This window comes from Bufo bufo, chromosome 5 (genome assembly GCF_905171765.1).
Source record: "Bufo bufo chromosome 5, aBufBuf1.1, whole genome shotgun sequence".
NCBI lineage: Eukaryota > Metazoa > Chordata > Amphibia > Anura > Bufonidae > Bufo > Bufo bufo.
Window position 1 is genome coordinate 542,373,990 of NC_053393.1, and position 25,455 is coordinate 542,399,444.

General features: G+C 40.3%; 1 protein-coding gene across 1 annotated transcript; it reads left to right on the forward strand.

The window, feature by feature from the left end:
- Positions 1-115: 115 nt before the first annotated feature.
- Positions 116-25,078, forward strand: HHATL (hedgehog acyltransferase like). The gene is made up of 12 exons (XM_040433281.1): positions 116-270; positions 7,218-7,362; positions 11,889-11,956; positions 12,493-12,606; positions 13,985-14,179; positions 15,051-15,260; positions 15,418-15,589; positions 15,917-16,061; positions 16,767-16,802; positions 18,680-18,881; positions 20,952-21,093; positions 24,849-25,078. The coding sequence occupies exons 2-12, from the start codon at positions 7,257-7,259 to the stop codon at positions 25,010-25,012; spliced, it is 1,554 nt and encodes a 517-aa protein (XP_040289215.1). The 5' UTR covers positions 116-270; positions 7,218-7,256; the 3' UTR covers positions 25,013-25,078.
- Positions 25,079-25,455: the final 377 nt, after the last annotated feature.

Below are 25,455 nucleotides of genomic sequence, written 5' to 3' on the forward strand. Positions count from 1 at the left end.
TCCCCTGCTTCAGCCCTCCAGATCCCCCATCTCCAGTCATTGTGCATCAGGCTGCTCTGACAGGCGGCCCCTGCACCATCCCATCCACAGCTCATACCATCCTCCCAGACAGCCAGCAGATCCATCTAAACTTACTTGTGAGATCTTCTTGAGACAGTTGACACCCTGGGCACATGGATCCCTGGCTCCTGCCTGCCCCCTGCTCTCACCCTGCTGGACACTGATCTCCTGCCTACATCAGTCCTGGGCTCCCACATTCTGCACCTCAAGGTCAGTGAATAAGGGGGGGGGGGGACCCTCAATAATGAAGCATTGTGTGGTACCCTGATTTGCATTGCAGAGCCCGTCACATGGGGACTGTGGGGTTCTTTACATTACACTGGAGCAGAATACTGATGTGTGCACTGCAGATATTTCTCCATAGCCGGGATATTCCATGAAGCTCTATAAGGGCTTTTCTATATGTCATTGCATGAGAAGGAATGTATCCACATACAATAGACATGTCACACACTGATACTTTGATATAATTGTAACATTTCTCAAGTAAAAACAAATACAATAGGTTGGGAAAACCAAAGACCATTCCCCTTAACCCAGGAGATTGGGATCAATAGATTTTCAGTATTATGGTTACATTGTAGCACAATAATCAGCTGGTGATACATTGTATCTGTATGTACCGGCTTTGTGGGTTTTGCTGCATGCTCCACTCACCCAGCACCGCAGTGACATCTATTAATGGAAAGAGATGCAGAACACAGCTGAACATGCTGCCCACCAGCATAGCTGGCATTACACCCGCTATAAGTAACCTGAGCCACCAACTGCACTCCTTACAGCAGAATCCCTGGAGCTCTGCATCTGTACACGATAGGGTGTACTGTACAGGAGGCAGAAGGGTGGCACCAACCACCAGGGGGAGCTATATTCTTTCCTGCTGCCCCACCAGAAGAACTATTCAGGATAGGTGATAAGCATAGGCAGCTGCTATAGGGCCCAACAACTAAAGGGGGCCCATCTTCTCTCAAAAGATGCAGTTAGTGGTGAAATGTTTGTAAAGAAGCATAGAAAACTGAATTTCACATTAATCTCCATGGTTACCCTGTGCACTGAGTGACATCATTGGGTTCATTATCTCTCTATTGTGACATCACTGTGTGCTTTATCCCTGTACTGTGACATCACTGTGTTTATTATCCCTGTTCTGTGACATCACTGTGTTTATTATCCCTGTACTGTGACATCACTGTGTTTATTATCTCTGTACTGTGACATCACTGTGTTTATTATCTCTGTGATGTGACATCACTGTGTTTATTATCCCTGTACTGTGACATCACTGTGTTTATTATCCCTGTACTGTGACATCACAGTGTTTATTATCTCTGTACTGTGACATCACTGTGTTTATTATCCCTGTACTGTGACATCACTGTGTTTATCTGTGACATCACTGTGTTTATTATCTCTGTACTGTGACATCACTGTGTTTATTATCTCTGTGATGTGACATCACTGTGTTTATTATCCCTGTACTGTGACATCACTGTGTTTATTATCTCTGTACTGTGATATCACTGTGTGTATTATCTCTGTACTGTGACATCACTGTGTTTATTATCTCTGTACTGTGACATCACTGTGTTTATTATCTCTGTACTGTGACATCACTGTGTGTATTATCTCTGTACTGTGACATCACTGTGTGTATTATCTCTGTACTGTGACATCACTGTGTTTATTATCTCTGTACTGTGACATCACTGTGTTTATTATCTCTGTACCGTGACATCACTGTGTTTATTATCTCTGTACCGTGACATCACTGTGTTTATTATCCCTGTACTGTGACATCACTGTGTTTATTATCCCTGTACTGTGACATCGCTGTGTTTATTATCCCTGTACTGTGACATCAGTGTTTATTATCTCTGTACCGTGACATCACTGTGTTTATTACCCCTGTACTGTGACATCGCTGTGTTTATTATCTCTGTACTGTGACATCACTGTGTTTATTATCCCTGTACTGTGACATCGCTGTGTTTATTATCTCTGTACTGTGACATCACTGTGTGTATTACCCCTGTACTGTGACATCACTGTGTTTATTATCTCTGTACTGTGACATCACTGTGTGTATTATCTCTGTACTGTGACATCACTGTGTGTATTATCCCTGTACTGTGACATCACTGTGTTTATTATCTCTGTACTGTGACATCACTGTGTTTATTATCTCTGTACTGTGACATCACTGTGTTTATTATCTCTGTACTGTGACATCACTGTGTTTATTATCTCTGTACTGTGACATCACTGTGTGTATTATCCCTGTACTGTGACATCACTGTGTGCATCATCCCTGTACTGTGACATCACTGTGTTTATTATCTCTGTACTGTGACATCACTGTGTTTATTATCTCTGTACCGTGACATCACTGTGTTTATTATCTCTGTACCGTGACATCACTGTGTTTATTATCCCTGTACCGTGACATCACTGTGTTTATTATCCCTGTACTGTGACGTCACTGTGTTTATTATCCCTGTACCGTGACATCACTGTGTTTATTATCTCTGTACCATGACATCACTGTGTTTATTATCTCTGTACCGTGACATCACTGTGTTTATTATCTCTGTACTGTGACATGACTGTGTTTATTATCTTTGTACTGTGACATCACTGTGTTTATTATCCCTGTACTGTGACATCACTGTGTTTATTATCCCTGTACTGTGACATCACTGTGTTTATTATCCCTGTACTGTGACATCACTGTGTTTATTATCCCTGTACTGTGACATCATTGTGTTTATTATCCCTGTACTGTGACATCACTGTGTGTATTATCTTTGTACTGTGACATCATTGTGTTTATTATCCCTGTACTGTGACATCACTGTGTTTATTATCCCTGTACTGTGACATCATTGTGTTTATTATCCCTGTACTGTGACATCACTGTGTGTATTATCCCTGTACTGTGACATCACTGTGTGTATTATCCCTGTACTGTGACATCACTGTGTTTATTATCCCTGTACTGTGACATCACTGTGTTTATTATCTCTGTACTGTGACATCACTGTTTATTATCCCTGTTCTGTGACATCACTGTGTGTATTATCCCTGTACTGTGACATCACTGTGTGTATTATCCCTGTACTGTGACATCATTGTGTGTATTATCCCTGTACTGTGACATCACTGTGTTTATTATCTCTGTACTGTGACATCACTGCGTAAATTATCCCTGAACTGTGACATCATTGTGTTTATTATCCCTGAACTGTGACATCATTGTGTTTATTATCTCTGTACTGTGACATCACTGTGTGTATTATCCCTGTACTGTGACATCACTGTGTGTATTATCCCTGTACTGTGACATCACTGTGTGTATTATCCCTGTACTGTGACATCACTGTGTTTATTATCTCTGTACCGTGACATCACTGTGTTTATTATCTCTGTACTGTGACATCACTGTGTTTATTATCTCTGTACCGTGACATCACTGTGTTTATTATCTCTGTACTGTGACATCACTGTGTTTATTATCCCTGTACTGTGACATCACTGTGTTTATTATCCCTGTACTGTGACATCACTGTGTGTATTATCCCTGTACTGTGACATCACTGTGTGTATTATCTCTGTACTGTGACATCACTGTGTGTATTATCCCTGTACTGTGACATCACTGTGTGTATTATCTCTGTACTGTGACATCACTGTGTTTATTATCCCTGCACTGTGACATCATTCTGTTCATTAGGAAAACCAATCCTAAGGATAACTTGCTGCTGAAAGTGGTCGAGGTTGAGTGGGGCCTCATGGTTATTTGTTGCAGACTTGGTGAAGAGTATTTGATTGGGGGGGGGGGATCCAAATGTTGCAACCTCCACCAATCACAAGACCTGGGTCTCCGGAATGAATGCGGTCGAACATGCACACTGCAGTTCTTTCCCACTCTCTGTGACTGTCAAAGAGAAGCCGATACGTGCTGGAATATCGCTGCCAGTCCCATATGAGATTTCAGTGCCTTTCCATATTTCGGGGGAAGCAAGTGCATGGGGTCCTTTCACTGAGAGATCAATATTAGCTGTTAAATGAGCGGCTGAAGGTTTTGGAATGCACCTATACTGTGCAATGGAAGCCACTGATTGAAAAAAAAATACATATCTAAGAGGGGTGAGGACTGCAAGTGAATGCACAAATGTGTCTGGAAATAATCCTGCACCAAGGATCAAGTGCCTTTTATTCTGCTGAGACAGAGCATCAATATGTATTCCTGTAAAACTAAATATAAAGACAATAATAATAATCATGAATTAATAGACAGAAATACATACATAACTGGATTAATTTCTAGACGACTTCAAGCAGATTTACCCCATAGAGCCCTATACAATGTCCTTCTGTAAACTGTCAAAAGAAGAGCTTTTATTACCAGCCTACTATTAAAACTAAAAAAAAATTGCAACCCAGACAACAGAATGTAGAGTAATGTGTATAACAGTGTCATTGTCACCTGACGCCAACAGCCACAATTAGTGTCAGCTCAGCCTGAGGGAATGAAGGTTATCAGCAAGGAACAGGAGCAAGTGAAGAACAGGGAGGGAATGAAAGTGGTCACAGATAAACTGAGCTAGACATGAAAATAATACTAGTATCATCTGCAAAACGAGTAAAATGTGCCGGAAACCTACCAAGACTGCGGGTAACCATATACATTTTATACACTATGATATGCCTCATAGTGGAACAAAATACTACTACAATACCACTATAATACTGTCCCCTATATACAAGAATATAACTACTATAATACTGCCTCCTATGTACAAGAATATAACTACTATAATACTGCTCCTATATACAAGAATATAACTACTATAATACTGCCTCCTATGTACAAGAATATAACTAGTATAATACTGCTCCTATGTACAAGAATATAACTACTATAATACTGTTCCTATGTACAAGAATATAACTACTATAATACTGCTCCTATGTACAAGAATATAACTACTATAATACTGCCCCTATGTACAAGAATATAACTACTATAATACTGCCTCCTATGTACAAGAATATAACTACTATAATACTGCCTCCTATGTACAAGAATATAACTACTATAATACTGCTCCTATGTACAAGAATATAACTACTATAATACTGCTCCTATGTACAAGAATATAACTACTATAATACTGCTCCTATGTACAAGAATATAACTACTATAATACTGCCTCCTATGTACAAGAATATAACTACTATAATACTGCTCCTATGTACAAGAATATAACTACTATAATACTGCTCCTATGTACAAGAATATAATTACTATAATACTGCTCCTATGTACAAGAATATAACTACTATAATACTGCCTCCTATGTACAAGAATATAACTACTATAATACTGCCCCTATGTACAAGTATATAACTACTATAATACTGCCTCCTATGTACAGGAATATAACTACTATAATACAGCTCCTATGTACAAGAATATAATTACTATAATACTGCTCCTATGTACAAGAATATAACTACTATAATACTGCTCCTATGTACAAGAATATAACTACTATAATACTGCCTCCTATGTACAAGAATATAACTACTATAATACTGCCTCCTATGTACAAGAATATAACTACTATAATACTGCTCCTATGTACAAGAATATAATTACTATAATACTGCCTCCTATGTACAAGAATATAACTACTATAATACTGCTCCTATGTACAAGAATATAACTACTATAATACTGCTCCTATGTACAAGAATATAACTACTATAATACTGCTCCTATGTACAAGAATATAACTACTATAATACTGCCTCCTATGTACAAGAATATAACTACTATAATACTGCTCCTATGTACAAGAATATAACTACTATAATACTGCTCCTATGTACAAGAATATAATTACTATAATACTGCTCCTATGTACAAGAATATAACTACTATAATACTGCCTCCTATGTACAAGAATATAACTACTATAATACTGCCCCTATGTACAAGAATATAACTACTATAATACTGCCTCCTATGTACAGGAATATAACTACTATAATACAGCTCATATGTACAAGAATATAATTACTATAATACTGCTCCTATGTACAAGAATATAACTACTATAATACTGCTCCTATGTACAAGAATATAACTACTATAATACTGCCTCCTATGTACAAGAATATAACTACTATAATACTGCCTCCTATGTACAAGAATATAACTACTATAATACTGCTCCTATGTACAAGAATATAACTACTATAATACTGCCTCCTATGTACAAGAATATAACTACTATAATACTGCCTCCTATGTACAAGAATATAACTACTATAATACTGCTCCTATGTACAAGAATATAATTACTATAATACTGCCTCCTATGTACAAGAATATAACTACTATAATACTGCTCCTATATACAAGAATATAACTACTATAATACTGCTCCTATGTACAAGAATATAACTACTATAATACTGCTCCTATGTACAAGAATATAACTACTATAATACTGCCTCCTATGTACAAGAATATAACTACTATAATACTGCCTCCTATGTACAAGAATATAACTACTATAATACTGCTCCTATGTACAAGAATATAATTACTATAATACTGCCTCCTATGTACAAGAATATAACTACTATAATACTGCTCCTATGTACAAGAATATAACTACTATAATACTGCTCCTATGTACAAGAATATAACTACTATAATACTGCTCCTATGTACAAGAATATAACTACTATAATACTGCTCCTATGTACAAGAATATAACTACTATAATACTGCTCCTATGTACAAGAATATAACTACTATAATACTGCTCCTATGTACAAGAATATAACTACTATAATACTGCTCCTATGTACAAGAATATAACTACTATAATACTGCTCCTATGTACAAGAATATAACTACTATAATACTGCTCCTATGTACTAGAATATAACTACTATAATACTGCTCCTATGTACAAGAATATAACTACTATAATACTGTCTCCTATGTACAAGAATATAACTACTATAATACTGCTCCTATATACAAGAATATAACTACTATAATACTGCTCCTATGTACAAGAATATAACTACTATAATACTATGTATATTTGTAGCTGATTAATTATATTGTTTTTTAGATTTCCATATTTCTTTCGCTGAGGTGATTTGCTGTCACTATGGGGATAAAGACGGCATTACCGCACTATGAGCTCGGGTTCTACGCTCTGGTCCTGACCTGCGCTCTTGTGTACTCCCTGAATGGAATATTTGAAGCGTCTCGAGGTATTACATCTGTGTTATAAATCCTTGTTCACTATAATTTGAAATGTTTTTCTGTACATAAGCTTATATACTATATTACACTGTATACTATATTACACTGTATACTATATTACACTATATTATTCTGTATACTATATTACACTATACACTATATTATTCTGTATACTATATTACACTGTATACTATATTACACTGTATACTATATTACACTGTATACTATATTACACTATATGCTATATTACACTGTATACTATATTACACTATATACTATATTACACTGTATACTATATTACACTATATACTATATTACACTGTATACTATATTACACTATATACTATATTACACTGTATACTATATTACACTATATACTATATTACACTGTATACTATATTACACTATATGCTATATTACACTGTATACTATATTACACTGTATACTATATTATACTGTATACTATATTACACTGTATACTATATTATACTGTATACTATATTACACTATACACTATATTACACTGTATACTATATTACACTATATACTATATTACACTGTATACTATATTATACTGTATACTATATTACACTATATACTATATTACACTGTATACTATATTACACTATATGCTATATTACACTGTATACTATATTACACTATATGCTATATTACACTGTATACTATATTACACTATATACTATATTACACTGTATACTATATTATACTGTATACTATATTACACTATATACTATATTACACTGTATACTATATTACACTATATGCTATATTACACTGTATACTATATTACACTATATGCTATATTATACTGTATACTATATTACACTATATGCTATATTATACTGAGGGCCGTAACTAAAGGCTCATGGGCCCGATGCAAGAGTTCAGCTTGGGACCCTCTCCCCTCAGTGCTTTGTGTCCCGGCCCCCCTCCCCCATGCCAAATTCTCAACTTAACCTCTTTTTTCAGCCCTACAAAGACATACTTTAAAAAAACAGGGTAACACAGCGCCCCATACCTCCTACATCCAGTGATGTCTCCTCTGATGTAGATATTCTTTTTCCTCATCTTCTTCTTTCAGACCAGACCCCCATGATGACTTCTTTCAGCCATCTCCCACCTTCTGAGCACCCCCAGTACTCTGCCCACTCTGCCCCCCAATACTATACTGCAGAAACAGATAATCCTCTAGTACCACACAGATAATGCTCTTCAATAATTATTGTCACACAGTGCCCTAAAAAGAACTGCACCCAGCGAACAGTGTCCCTGACACTAATAGTGTAAACATAATGTCCCCCAAAAATAATTGTGCTAAGCTGATACTGTGCCAGGTGCCCCCCCACAGTAATAGTGCTCCCCAAAGTCCCACCAATAGAAATAACTGCCACAGCTCATAATGTTAACAGAGCCCCCAATAGTAATATTGCCCCCATTGTGCATATATTAGTAATGATGTACCCCATAGCCCCCCAGTACTAATACTTATTCTTATAAGTTGCACCAGTACAAAAATACCATTAAAATATGCGCCATTACAAAAAATACCCCCTTACCTTTCAGATCAGACCCCCTTATCAGTTCCTCAGATCAGACCCCCCTATCAGATCCCCATATCAGACCCCCATATCAGTTCTTTAGATGAGACCCCCCCTCTATGAACCTCAGATCAGACCCCAGATCTGACCCCCATTAGACCTCCATGTCAGACCCCCATTAGACCTCCATGTCAGACCCCCATTAGACCTCCATGTCAGACCCCCATTAGACCTCCATGTCAGACCCCCATTAGAACTCCATGTCAGACCCCCATTAGACCTCCATGTCAGACCCCCATTAGACCTCCATGTCAGACCCCCATTAGAACTCCATGTCAGACCCCCATTAGAACTCCATGTCAGACCAACATTAGACCTCCATGTCAGACCCCCATTAGACCTCCATGTCAGACCCCCATTAGACCTCCATGTCAGACCCCCATTAGACCTCCTTGTCAGACCTCCATGTCAGACCCCCATTAGACCTCCATGTCAGACCCCCATTAGACCTCCATGTCAGACCACCATTAGACCTCCATGTCAGACCCCCATTAGACCTCTATGTCAGACCCCCATTAGACCTCCATGTCAGACCCCCATTAGACCTCCATGTCAGACCCCCATTAGACCTCCATGTCAGACCCCCATTAGAACTCCATGTCAGACCCCCATTAGAACTCCATGTCAGACCCCCATTAGACCTCCATGTCAGACCCCCATTAGACCTCCATGTCAGACCCCCATTAGACCTCCATGTCAGACCCCCATTAGACCTCCATGTCAGACCCCCATTAGACCTCCATGTCAGACCCCCATTAGACCTCCATGTCAGACCCCCATTAGACCTCCATGTCAGACCACCATTAGACCTCCATGTCAGACCACCATTAGACCTCCATGTCAGACCCCCATTAGACCTCCATGTCAGACCCCCATTAGACCTCCATGTCAGACCCCCATTAGACCTCCATGTCAGACCCCCATTAGACCTCCATGTCAGACCCCCATTAGACCTCCATGTCAGACCCCCATTAGACCTCCATGTCAGACCCCCATTAGACCTCCATGTCAGACCACCATTAGACCTCCATGTCAGACCCCCATTAGACCTCCATGTCAGACCACCATTAGACCTCCATGTCAGACCACCCCATATTAGAGCTCAGATTAGACTTTAAAATAAATACATAATTTAACTTACCTCTCCTGCTCTGCCACTCCTCTATATTACACTATATACTGTATTATACTGTATACTACTGTATATTGTACTGTATACTCTATTACCCTATATGCTATATTAAACTGTGTACCATATTACACTATATACTATATTATACTACATGCCATATAATACTATATAATATATTACACTATATACTGTATTATTCTGTATACCGTATTACACTATATGCTATCTTATACTGTATACTATATTACATTATATACCATATTATACTGTATACTATATTACACTATATTATTCTGTATACTATATTACACTATATACCATATTATACTGTATACTATATTACACTATATTATTCTGTATACTATATTACACTATACACTATATTATTCTGTATACTATATTACACTATACACTATATTACACTGTATACTATATTACACTATACACTATATTACTCTGTATACTATATTACACTATACACTATATTATTCTGTATACTATATTACACTATACACTATATTACACTGTATACTATATTACACTATACACTATATTATTCTGTATACTATATTACACTATACACTATATTATTCTGTATACTATATTACACTATACACTATATTACTCTGTATACTATATTACACTATACACTATATTATTCTGTATACTATATTACACTATACACTATATTATTCTGTATACTATATTACACTATACACTATATTACACTGTATACTATATTACACTATACACTATATTACACTGTATACTATATTACACTATACACTATATTATTCTGTATACTATATTACACTATACACTATATTATTCTGTATACTATATTACACTATACACTATATTATTCTGTATACTATATTACACTATACACTATATTATTCTGTATACTATATTACACTATACACTATATTATTCTGTATACTATATTACACTATACACTATATTATTCTGTATACTATATTACACTATACACTATATTATTCTGTATACTATATTACACTATACACTATATTATTCTGTATACTATATTACACTATACACTATATTATTCTGTATACTATATTACACTATACACTATATTATTCTGTATACTATATTACACTATACACTATATTACACTGTATACTATATTACACTATACACTATATTACACTGTATACTATATTACACTATACACTATATTATTCTGTATACTATATTACACTATACACTATATTATTCTGTATACTATATTACACTATACACTATATTATTCTGTATACTATATTACACTATACACTATATTACACTGTATACTATATTACACTATACACTATATTACACTGTATACTATATTACACTATACACTATATTACACTGTATACTATATTACACTATACACTATATTATTCTGTATACTATATTACACTATACACTATATTACACTGTATACTATATTACACTATACACTATATTACACTGTATACTATATTACACTATACACTATATTATTCTGTATACTATATTACACTATACACTATATTATTCTGTATACTATATTACACTATACACTATATTACACTGTATACTATATTACACTATACACTATATTATTCTGTATACTATATTACACTATACACTATATTATTCTGTATACTATATTACACTATACACTATATTATTCTGTATACTATATTACACTATACACTATATTATTCTGTATACTATATTACACTATACACTATATTATACTGTATACTATATATGACATCTTTTTGTCTTACAGATAACATGAATCGGAAGACATTCAAAGAAAATGTGAGATCCGGCTGGTATTACTTTGGGAGGAAAATGGTGAGCGGCTGTAATAGTTGACGCTGGCAGCAATAGTAGCAGCGCCACCTAGTGGCCTTGTAGCCTGTGACATGTTCTGTTTAGAAATCCTTTGTAATGTCCTTTTTAGTTTCTTTCTGCAGTCATTCACTAAAAATCTGCTTCCTGGAAAGCTGAGTGACAACCAATATGGCGGCTGTGACGAATAGGAATATGGAAGCAGAGGACGTATGACTATAGGCTGAGGCATAAGCTAGATATTCCATTCTGGATCCTGAGAAAGCTGGGTGTCCACTACAGGAATGTGCGCCATTGCTGGGGATGTCACTCAGCTTTCCCAGGCTCCTGATTTTGCATTGCTTGCACCACCCCTGTCCACAGGTTGTATGTGGTACTGCAATTCCCCCCATTCACTTCAGTGAACTGCAATACCAGACACGGCCTGCGGACAGAGGTGGCGCTACTTTAAGAAAAAAAAATCCAATCTTGACTTGGAAACCCTTATAATGTGGTGCCGTCTTTGTGCGTCCTGGAGTGAGACCATCTGATTGTTGCAGGACGTCGCGGACTTCGAGTGGGTCATGTGGTTCACCACCTTCAGAAATTACATCATTTTTGCCCTTAGTGGACACGTCATCTTCGCCAAGATGTTCTCCCTCCTCATCCCTCAGGTGGGTGTCTGTATATGGGAAGGGTCCTCAATATCGGGGTCCATAGCACAGGATCACATGATGCTCAGCCATTAGACGCCCACAATCTGTGGTTGGGGCTACGTTATACTACAAGGGGCACTGCAGATATGTCTGACTGTATAAACTCCTCCCACAAGAACAGGCCACACCCCCACAACACCAAAGCCATAAAGCCTCCATTACTTTTCTGAAATCCCCTCGTTCCCTTCTCACAGCCGTACTGCTCCGTGATTAAAAAAATCTGCTGCCACTAGAGGGCGCTCACTGCAGGCAGAAATATGCAGCAGGCTCCCCCTAGCGGTAGCTCCCTTGACCGTCCCTCAAGATTAGCACACACATGTCCTGAAATGCTCTGTGCTGCAAGGAGAAGCCCTGCCTGTGACCTCCCACAAGTCTAGCACATTCCTGTCCTGAAATACTCTGTGCTGCTGGTGACCCTGCAGCTTCCCCTAAGGGCTCATTCAGACGGCCGTATGAATGAGTTTGCGTCCGTTCTGCAATTTTGAGGAACGGGTGTGGATTGGTTCCCTCCGCAGCCCCGCAAATTTTTTTTAAAAAAATAATAAAAAGAGCATGTCCTATTCTTGTCCGCGGACAAGAATAGGCATTTTCTATTATGGTTGCGGCAATGTGCGGTCTACAAATTGTGGAAAGCACTACGGAAGTCTGAATGGGCCCTAACTCTCAGCCTGTGGCCTCCCACAAGACTAGCACACTCCTCTCCTGAAATACTTTGTGCTGCTGGTGACTCTGCCCCTTCCACTTACTGTCTGTGGCCTCCCACAAGACTAGCACACTCCTCTCCTGAAATACTCTGTGCTGCTGGTGACTCTGCCCCTTCCACTTACTGTCTGTGGCCTCCCACAAGACTAGCACACTCCTCTCCTGAAATACTCTGTGCTGCTGGTGACCCTGCCCCTTCCACTAACTGTCTGTGGCCTCCCACAAGATGAGCACACTCCTCTCCTGAAATACTCTGTGCTACTGGGTTAGATCCTGCTCCCTCCGCTCTATGACTCACAGTCTGTTGCCACCCACAAGACTAGCACACTCCTCTCCTGAAATACTCTGTGCTGCTGGGGACCCTGCTGCTTCCACTACCTCTCAGCCGGTGGCCTCCCACAAGACTAGCAGACTCCTATCCTGAAATACTCTGTGCTGCTGGGTTAGACCCTGCTCCATCCACTACATGACTCTCAGTCTGTTGCCTCCTCCATTCTCTTTTACCTCCCACACGCGGCCATCCCTCACATCATAATATGAATGGACAGCAGCCTCCTGCTCTTTCCCCAACCTCTCAGCTGAAATCCTCTGTGCTGCTGTTTTGACGTTGTGTGTTGTTTTTGCCCACTCACAGCACAGGTCCTGGGTTTACATGCTCTATGGGATGTTGACTGTCCTGACGATCATGGGTAGTAACTACCTGATGCTGATCCTGTCGCACTGCGTCATCCTCTACACCGTGTCGCTGGTAAAACAGAAGTGGCTCTGCTTTGTCGCCGGGCTGTGCAGTCTCGCAACCTTCAAAGTGGAACCTTTCAGCTCTTGGCAAGTATGTTTTCTGAGCTATAGGAGCAGCGATGAGTCAAAAAGGCTTTCCGAAAAGAACGCTGGGCCTTTAGCACTACAAATCCCAGCATGCCCCATCAGCCAGGGTCAGAGGGTCCGGGGCTGCAAGAAGAGGGTTATAAATTCTTTACAGGTCTGCAACCTCCTGTATAGTCATAGGGATGAATGATAATATTCTGACTGCCTGCAGCCACCACTAGGTGGAGCTATGAACATTCGGGTATTGCAGTGGTGTACTAGTTACGCTATTGTAAAACACAGAGGCATGCTGGTATTTGTGGCACTACTGAAGGCCTCCACTACATGCAGGAGTACATGAAGCCATAGTGAATACTAAGGAGGCTACTGATACACAGCTCCGAATCACCTGCGTAGACAGTTACATCGTAACATAGTGGCTTCCTGCTGTCACCACTAGAGGGAGCTCACTGCACACCGCTCTGTTAATGAATTCCATGCATTAGCTGAATGCAGTGAACTCTTGAGCTCCCTCTACTGGTGACTACAGGCAGCTACAATATTATAATGCCACCCTTTGTCCAGTCTATAAAGATATATTTTTAAAATGTCAGCACAGGATTTTTTATATAGTTAAATATAAAGATGAGTGTACAAGCGTGGACGTTACAAAACACTGCAAACCTTCCATCAATTTTTCACAAAATTACAAAGAAACTATTTTTGATTGTAGGAAAAATCTGCAAAATATTTGCCTTCTGTTCCTACCACTAGGGGGCAATCTGTATACAGCTGTACATGGAACTGATTGCCCTCTAGTGGTGATAACAGGTATTGCTATAAAAGTGGTGATCGGCTCCAGTCGGCGACTAATCGACGTATTGTGTTTTCTACAGAACGGTTTTGTCTCGGGGACCTTCAGCCTCCAGGAAATCCTCTTCTACGGGGGCAGCGGCTTCACCATCCTGCGCTGCATGAGCTTCGCCCTGGAGACCTGCGACAGAAAAGAGGGGTTTTACTCCCCCACCCAACTCCTCAAGTACAACTTCTACCTCCCGTTCTTCTTTTTCGGACCCATTATGACCTTTGACCGGTTTAATGAGCAGGTGAGACCAGGTGGTAAAAAGCCCCACCCACTTATATAGGTGGGGTGCGAAAATATGTGCCCCCTTCCCGATTTCTTCCTTTAGAAGGTGAAAGTTAATTTTTTCAAAAATTTTACGGAAAGTGTTTCTTTTCCTGCTTTCTGTCTTCCCATCCCAGGTGCACACCAGGGCCGTGACCCGTAAAGAGAACGAGATGTGGAACATCCGCGTCCAGGCCGTGAGCCACATGCTGGTCATACTCCTCGTGGACGTCTTCTTCCACTTCCTCTACATTCTCTCCATACCGTCAGACTTGAAGTTGCTGAAGAAAGTGTCGGACTGGTCTCTGGGTTTGTACATTTTTGGATCTAAATCTACAATGTAGATATTTTTGTCCTATTTGTGGACTTTCAGTGCGCCCAGAGCAAAGGTTTCTGGCCTCTACGGGAGCTTTATAATTCAGTATGCAGTAAGCTCCCCCTAGTGGTGGATGTAGGCAGTCAGAATTTAAAAAATGTACAGGGTGATTCCTTCCTACAAAAAAGATATCACCACAATATTTCATCACTTTCCGATTGGTGAGGGTCTCGGCACCCTGAGACTGAATGAGCCACAGCGGCGCCATTTCATTGTGGAGATTATATTCTATAACACCGTGCTATAAATTTCATTGGCAGCCGGACTGGCATACTCTAACCTAGTCTATGATTGGGTGAAAGCCGCCGTGATGTTTGGGGTTATAAACATCATCTCCAGACTGGACCACCTCGACCCACCTCAGCCACCCAAGTGTATCACCATGCTCTACGTCTTCGCGGAAACGTAAGTCATCGCCAACAAGTAAAAAAATATGTCGTATTCATTTAAAAATACATAGGTTATTAAAAGGGTGTGTCTACTTTTGCAATGAACTTTTTTTTTTTGCTAAGTCAAAAATATTTAATCTTCATTTTAAAATATATAGGTTGTTAAAAGGGTGTGTATACTTTTGCTAACAACATTTTATTTTATTTTTTTGCTTTAATGTATCTAAACTAAATCATGAACTTTGCAAATAGTTTGATTTAAGAATCTACCTTTCAGAGTACACAGCTCATATGCAGCCCTATGTGTCTCCATGGTAACAGACTACAAACCAACCCGGTGTAGTCTGATCTTGCAGTCATGTGTGACTCCTCCACCGACAGTATCGGAGAGAATAAAGTAATGCATGATAGAGGGTTTGCTTTTAGTCTGTAACCATGGAGACACATAGGTCTGCTTTGGAACTATGTACGCAAAATCGGGAGCTACATGAATTCAGCAATCACACGTAGGTGCAACACACCCTTTAAAGGATATTTGATGATATTTGATGAAAAAGCCGCGGTACCGCTATCCACTAGATGTGTTCACAAGCGACTGTTACACCCACTAATCAGTATTCTTAGCTGGCAGTGAGCGTGACGCGGTCCGTACATTATAACCTTATTATGATACCGTGCTCGGATCTCCTGGGTTCACTGGTGATTTCCTTTACTGTTTCAGGCACTTTGACAGAGGGATCAATGACTGGCTCTGCAAGTGAGTATCAGCGAGGTGTCAGCCAGAACTGGATCGGTTCTGAACTGGTCCTGACTGTGAAATGTATAGGGTGTAGTATTAGTTATATTCACCTTGCGGTCAGTAATGGACTGCTTCTCCTGCTACTTGGTACACAGTCATGGAGTTTGCTTGAAGGTGCAACTAGGCGGATCTCATTGCACTCTACAACTGCCATTGAGTTCAATAGTGAGCTCCGCCTAGAAAGGGCTGCATGCAGCTAGAGCTTTACCATGGCACTCTATGTATAACAGCTCTGACCCGATATATTAGTAATATCACTTTAATAAAGCTGTAGCTCATGTAGTGGAAGGGTTGGTAAGGAGATGAGGTCTATCCTGAGTTTTTCAGATTGATATAATTATTGCACTAGTAAGCAGGACTCATAGGCTTTCTCTATGAGCTGGTGGGAAAAATAGGACTCACAGGCTTTCTCTATGAGATGGTGGGAAAAGTAGGACTCACAGGCTTTCTCTATGAATTGGTGGGGGAAGTAGGACTCACAGGCTTTCTCTATAAATTGGTGGGAAAAGTAGGACTCACAGGCTTTCTGTATGAATTGGTGGGGGAAGTAGGACTCACAGGCTTTCTCTATGAGATGGTGGGAAAAGTAGGACTCACAGGCTTTCTCTATGAGATGGTGGGAAAAGTAGGACTCCCAGGCTTTCTCTATGAGATGGTGGGAAAAGTAGTACTTACAGGCTTTCTCTATGAATTGGGAGGGGAAGTAGGACTCACAGGCTTTCTCTATGAATTGGTCAGGGAAGTAGGACTCACAGGCTTTCTCTATGAGCTGGTGGGAAAAGTAGGACTCACAGCCTTTCTCTATGACTTGGTGGGAAAAGTAGGACTCACAGGCTTTCTCTATGAATTGGTGGGGGAAGTAGGACTCACAGGCTTTCTCTATGACTTGGTGGGAAAAATAGGACTCACAGGCTTTCTCTATGAGATGGTGGGAAAAGTAGTACTTACAGGCTTTCTCTATGAATTGGTAGGGGAAGTAGGACTCACATGCTTTCTCTATGAGATGGTGGGGGAAGTAAGACTCACAGGCTTTCTCTATGAATTGGTCAGGGAAGTAGGACTCACAGGCTTTCTCTATGAGATGGTGGGAAAAGTAGGACTCACAGGCTTTCTCTATGAATTGGTAGGGGAAGTAGGACTCACATGCTTTCTCTATGAGATGGTGGGGGAAGTAAGACTCACAGGCTTTCTCTATGAATTGGTCAGGGAAGTAGGACTCACAGGCTTTCTCTATGAGATGGTGGGAAAAGTAGGACTCACAGGCTTTCTCTATGAATTGGTGGGGGAAGTAGGACTCACAGGCTTTCTCTATGAGTTGGTGGGGAAAGTAGGACTCACAGGCTTTCTCTATGAGAGGGTAGGGAAAGTAGGACTCTGAGTCTTTCTCTCTATCCTAACATCAGTTGAACAACCTTTTCCATTGAAATCTAGAATTTAAAAAAATGGAAACTATAATTAATAACATTTCTCGAAAACACAAATACTCTGAGAAGAAGAGTCCTCTTTTGCAGATCAGATTTCCTGTAACAGATTTTTATTTAATAGATTATGCATACAGGCCATCTTCTTTGACATTATCACCCCTTTAAAACACCCTTGAATTCCATTTTAGGTGGTCGTTTCAAATTGGTTTCACTGTATTACCGAGCTCAGCACCTCCCCTGCAGTGTTTCCTAGACATAGAGACCCGACAGATCCATTATATTAAAAAGATTTTCTTCTTTAAAAAGTTTCTAACAATGTTCAGATATTTATTTTCTTTTCATTTACTTGAGTAAGTAATTATATTTAGTGCATGTAGAAAATTATATTATACACCATCTTTTCCTGCACAGGTATGTCTATGACTATCTAGGAGAAGATCATGATAATATAAAGAAGGAGCTACTGGCCACTATCTACACATTCTTAGTAACCACCTTGTGGCTTGGGCCATGTGAAATTGTCTATATCTGGTCTGTCTGCAACTGCTTTGGACTGAATTTTGAGTTATGGGTCCAAAAGTTTTTTCAGCTGAAACCATTTGCAAGCCTGGAGGTAAGTCATAGGGGTGACTGCACTACTACCTGAAAATGTAAATAACACAATCCTGTTCCTTATATGAAAGAACATGCCTTACTAAAATACTGCCTCCTATGCACAAGAATATAACTGCTATAATACTGCCTCATATGTACAAGAATATAACTACTATAATACTGCTCCTATGTACAAGAATATAACTACTATAATACTGCTCCTATGTACAAGAATATAACTACTATAATACTGCTCCTATGTACAAGAATATAACTACTATAATACTGCTCCTATGTACAATAATATAACTACTATAATACTGCTCCTATGTACAAGAATATAACTACTATAATACTGCTCCTATGTACAAGAATATAACTACTATAATACTGCTCCTATGTACAAGTATATAACTGCTATAATACTGCTCCTATGTAAGAAAATATAACAACTATAATACTGCCTCCTATGTACAAGAATATAACTGCTATAATACTGCTCCTATGTAAGAGAATATAACAACTATAATACTGCTCCTATGTACAAGAATATAACTACTATAATACTGCTCCTATGTACAATAATATAACTACTATAATACTGCTCCTATGTACAAGAATATAACTACTATAATACTGCTCCTATGTATAAGAATATAACTACTATAATACTGCTCCTATGTACAGGAATATAACTACTATAATACTGCTCCTATGTACAAGAATATAACTACTATAATACTGCTCCTATGTACAAGAATATAACTACTATAATACTGCTCCTATGTACAATAATATAACTACTATAATACTGCTCCTATGTACAAGAATATAACTACTATAATACTGCTCCTATGTATAAGAATATAACTACTATAATACTGCTCCTATGTACAGGAATATAACTACTATAATACTGCTCCTATGTACAAGAATATAACTACTATAATACTGACTCCTATGTACAAGAATATAACTACTATAATACTGCCTCCTATGTACAAGAATATAACTACTAAAATACTGCTCTATGTACAAGAATATAACTACTATAATACTGCTCCTATGTACAAGAATATAACTACTATAATACTGACTCCTATGTACAAGAATATAACTACTATAATACTGACTCCTATGTACAAGAATATAACTACTATAATACTGCTCCTATGTACAAGAATATAACTGCTATAATACTGACTCCTATGTACAAGAATATAACTACTATAATACTGCTCCTATGTACAAGAATATAACTACTATAATACTGCTCCTATGTACAAGAATATAACTACTATAATACTGCTCCTATGTACAAGAATATAACTACTATAATACTGCCTCTATGTACAAGAATATAACTACTATAATACTGCTCCTATGTACAAGAATATAACTACTATAATACTGCCTCCTATGTACAAGAATATAACTACTATAATACTGCTCCTATGTACAAGAATATAACTACTATAATACTGCTCCTATGTACAAGAATATAACTACTATAATACTGTTCCTATATACAAGAATATATTACTATAATACTGCTCCTATCTACAAGAATATAACTACTATAATACTGCCTCCTATGTACAAGAATATAACTACTATAATACTGCTCATATGTACAAGAATATAACTACTATAATACTGCTCCTATATACAAGAATATAACTACTATAATACTGCCTCCTATGTACAAGAATATAACTACTATAATACTGCCTCCTATGTACAAGAATATAACTACTATAATACTACTCCTATGTACAAGAATATAACTACTATAATACTGCTCCTATGTACAAGAATATAACTACTATAATACTGCTCCTATGTACAAGAATATAACTACTATAATACTGCCTCCTATGTACAAGGATATAACTACTATAATACTGCTCCTATGTACAAGAATATAACTACTATAATACTGCCTCCTATGTACAAGAATATAACTACTATAATACTGCTCCTATGTACAAGAATATAACTACTATAATACTGTTCTTGTGTAGTATATAACTACTATAATACATTCCCAGTGTACACCTACCTTATCTTCTGTGTTTACTCCTCTCAGGCTAAGCTGCCGGAGTCCATGTCCAGAAGAATTAGGGGTATTTTCGGAGCCGCAAACTTCTGGGCTATTATTTTATATAACGTCTTAGCTCTCAACAGTCTGGAGTTTGCTTTGCTGGTGGCGAAGAGGATCCTCATCACAGGTAATGGTCACATAATAGGTGTTACAATGTGTGTGTGATGTAACACTCTAAGGCTACTTTCACACTGGCGTTTCTGGGTCCGCCTGTGAGATCCGTTTCAGGTCTCTCACAAGTGGCCCAAAAAGGATCAGTTAAGCCCCAATACATTCTGAATGGATAAGGTTCCGTTCAGAATGCATCAGTTTGGCCGCCGTTGCGTTTTATAGATGGTCACTAAAACGCAGCTTGCAGCGTTTTTGTGACTGTCTGACTATGCGTAGCCTATGTAAGTCAATGGGGACGGATCCGTTTTTCACTGACACAATATGGTGCAATTGAAAACGGATCCGTCCCCCATTGACTTTCAATGTAAGTCAAGACGGATCCGACTTTTTTTGTTGAATGAATAATGCAAACGAATCCGTTATTAACGGATACAAGCGTTTGCATTATTCGTGCGGATCCGTCTGTGCAGATGCAAGACGGATCCACACACAAAACGCGAGCGTGAAAGTAGCCTAACACCACACAGAAGAAATGCCGGGCATTTATAACCAGCCAGGGGTAATTAGCGGAAAGTGTAATTCTGCTGGTGAGTACCGGAAACGACAAGCTTATCAATAGACGCCTCCTTAAAGCAGGGCTGTACTTATAGCTGGTGCCGCCCTATGCGCCAAGTCTGAGTACTGCTTATCAGGGCCAGGATGCGGGGAGCGGTAGACGGAGTGGCGGCTGTCTGGGGCACCACTGAAGAAAATTTGGGCAAAGGGAGAGACTGGGAATTTAAAGTGGCCTTATGTTGAAGGCTGGCCGAAATCAACAGAAGTTGGGGCCAACCTGGGTAGGTGGGGTCAACTCAAGTAAGTGGGGCTTACAAACGTAGACGGGGTCAGCAATATCATAAAGCATCAGTATTTAGTGCTACACTTTGGTATTTGGTCCTGCTGCAGAACCAAATACCCCAGTGCAGCACAATATGCTACCCCAGAAGCTGCTCCTCTTCGGTGACCAGCACCAGCTGCAATGTTCTGCCTCCTCTTCTTCTTCCAGTTGTTTCCAACTAAGGTATGGAGCTGGGGGCTGAGCAGGTGAGTTGCGGGTCACAGCCAGCTCTAGCAACAGCATACTGCCTGCCAGCACTACCAAACATATAGGAGAATACAACACTTCTTCCTCTAATTAAGACATTCTTTTTCCTCATCTTCTCCATTTGGCCCAGATCACTATGACAAATTCTTTCAGCCAAATATCACCTCTGCAGAGTTTGCCACACAGACATCTTAGATTTCTCACTTTTCCATCATCGTCCCCGTCCATCCTGGTACCTCAATAGTGTCCTCCAGCTGCCACCACCAATCGTGTGCCCATTGTGCTCCCCAATGCAAAAAATACTATACCGCTGAAGTAGTAATGCCCCCTAAAAGGCCTCCATTAATAATATTGCCTATATAGTGCCCCCGGTAGTAGTAATGCCCTCCATTATGCTCCCAGTAATAATGCCTGTATAGTAACTCCAGCAACAATACCCCCCTATTATTAGTATAAATAATACCCCCTATACTGCTTCTAGCAATATACCAGGTATCTGAGGAAGGAGGCAGCACGCCTCTGAAACGCGTTTTACTGTGTCCACACTGCAATAAATCTTCTCCTTGGACTCTTGCGCTCATCTCAGACAACTTTTTGCATATTTGGGCATCTTCTGGATGACCGTCGGGCGGTGCCGCGGATCTCTGTGATTGCTGAGTTTACATATGTTGCCCAGTGTTTGCCTGGATGCACGACCCTCTCTGGTGAGCGCAGTACTCACCTCACTTACCTCCACCTTTATTTGAGGTCCTTCACTATGGAGCACTGTTCGGTGTAATTTTCTGTTCCATCAGTAATAACACCCCCTATTGTGCCCCAGTATTAAAAAATTTACCCTTTAGTGCCCCCCACTAATGCCCCCTATAGTGCTGACATTAATGTCTCCCACTGTGCCCCCAGTAATGTCCCCTACAGTGCCCCTCAAGTATTTTCCCCATAGGGACCCCCCCAAGTAATGTCCCCATGGTGCTTTCCCAAGTAATGTTCACTACAGTGCCCCCCCCCAAGTAATGTCCACCACAGTGCCCCCCCACAAGTAATGTCCCCATGGTGCTTTCTCAAGTAATGTCCCCACGGTGCTTTCCCAAGTAATGTTCACTACAGTGCCCCCCCCCAAGTAATGTCCACCACAGTGCCCCCCCCCCAAAGTAATGTCCCCCACAGTGCCCCCCCAAGTAATGTCCACCACAGTGCCCCCCAAGTAATGTCCCCACAGTGCCCCCCCAAGTAATGTCCCCCACAGTGCCCCCCCAAGTAATGTCCACCACAGTGCCCCCCCAAGTAATGTCCACCACAGTGCCCCCCCAAGTAATGTCCACCACAGTGCCCCCCCAAGTAATGTCCCCCACAGTGCCCCCCTGAATAATGTCCCCCACAGTGCCCCCCAAATAATGTCCCCAAAGTGCCACCACAAGTAATGTGCCCACAGTGGCCTCCGAGTAATGTCCACCCAAATATAGTCCCTACAGTGCCACCCCAAGTAGTGTGCTCCACAATGGCTTCCCATTAATAGTGCCACCCAAATAATGTCCCCACAGTGCCTCAGCAAGTAATGTGCCCACAGTGCCTCAGCAAGTAATGTGCCCACAGTAGCTCCCAGTGATGTCCCCATAGCGCCCCCCAAATAATGTCGCCACAGTGCCACCCGCAAGTAGTGTGCCACACAGTGGCCCCCTTCCCTCAAGCAGTGTCCCCAAGTTGCCAGGATAGGGATAAAAAACGAATACTCACCGAGTCCCCTTCCCTATCGTCTGCAATGCAGACCACAAGGCTCTAGCGGCCTACGGCCTGAAACGCTGAGATCCAGGCAGGCCAGTTTCTGATGGCGTCAACATGCTGCATGATGTAATCGCGCCCACCTGCGTCAGGACATACCGCCTTACCGGCCTGTGAGGGTGAACAGTGAGTACAGGGTAAAGAATCAAATTCATGAGGCGCTAAGATTACCAAACATTATGTAGATTAAAAACATGTATCAAGTAACAAACAGTAGTAGGTGTAGTCGCTGATCAGCGCGTTTCGGGTGAACGGTGGAGCAAGGGACCATTATCTGCTGTTCCCCGCCGCGATATTCAACTGCATTTCTGTCCTGAGGATGGCGATACAGTGCAATCTAGGAAAAGGGACATAAGTACCTGGTGTCATAATTAACTGTGGGAGCACCAGATCGCTATAGATACCCAGCCGGGTGCTGTTGTGGTGGTGTTCGGGCGGACCCCACTGGGCATCATCCCCCCCCCCCACCCCACATCCTGCCACGTTGCGTGCCTAATTTTAAATATGTCACTGCTTTAAAGTTTAGCTGAACTCCTACAATACAGGGGAATAGTTATTCCTACATCAGATGGACTATACACAGCCTGGTGTAAAGACCACACTTCCCAAAATATCCCCTGTGAGTGCAGCTCTGGTGTATAATACAGGATGTAACTCAGGAACAAAATGTAATGTATGTACACAGTGACTGCACCAGCAGAATTGTAAGCGCAGCTCTGGAGTATAATATGGGATGTAACTCAGGAACAAAATGTAATGTATGTACACAGTGACTGCACCAGCAGAATTGTGAGCGCAGCTCTGGAGTATAATATGGGATGTAACTCAGGAACAAAATGGTCCAGTGGTCGGTGGCTAATGGGGGCTTTGGTAGATGTGACCCCTGACATTCGGCGTCCTCTCTGATCCAGGCTTCCCAGGCAGCACCCTGTCCATCTGGTTTGTGACGTACTGCGGAGTTCAGCTCATCAAGGAGAGGGAGCGAGTTCTGGCCATAGAGGAGGAAGAAGAACGAGAAGCTGAAAGCTGCCTGACCCCAGAACCAGAGACCCCCCGACCTCAAACCCGCCTATAGATCAGCGCTACAGGCCGCTCCGGAGCCACAAACCGCCGCCTAGAGCCAATAAATATTTTATATAGGGACGAATTCCAGTATCTTATTTCTACAGTGGAATCACTTAAAGGGCAGCGTCCAGTATTATCACTATCCTATAATGAGGGGGCATTCCAGTAACACGTAGTGACCAGAAGTGGGTGGAGCTTAAAGGGTTCTGTCACCCCGCAAAACTCATTTTTTTTTTTTTGGATAGTTTAGATTCCTCATAGTGCGATATAGCAGAATATAATAGTCCTTACTTACTTTCATGCGGCCGATTCTTTATAAAACGAACTTTTATAATATGTAAATCCGGTCTCTACCAGCAAGTAGGGCGTCTCTTGCTGGTACTGCTGCAGAAATCCGCCCCCATCGCCGTGTTGATTGACAGGGCCAGCCGGGATCTCCTCCTCCGGCCGGCC

What these genes read in the sequence shown, in the direction of transcription:
- HHATL (XM_040433281.1), top strand. Translation starts at nt 7,257, where the DNA reads ATGGGGATAAAGACGGCATTACCGCACTATGAGCTCGGGTTCTACGCT. An exon ending in AATATTTGAAGCGTCTCGAG is followed by an intron (nt 7,363 to 11,888) that starts GTATTACATCTG and finishes TTTGTCTTACAG; the next exon opens with ATAACATGAATCGGAAGACA. An exon ending in TCTCCCTCCTCATCCCTCAG is followed by an intron (nt 12,607 to 13,984) that starts GTGGGTGTCTGT and finishes GCCCACTCACAG; the next exon opens with CACAGGTCCTGGGTTTACAT.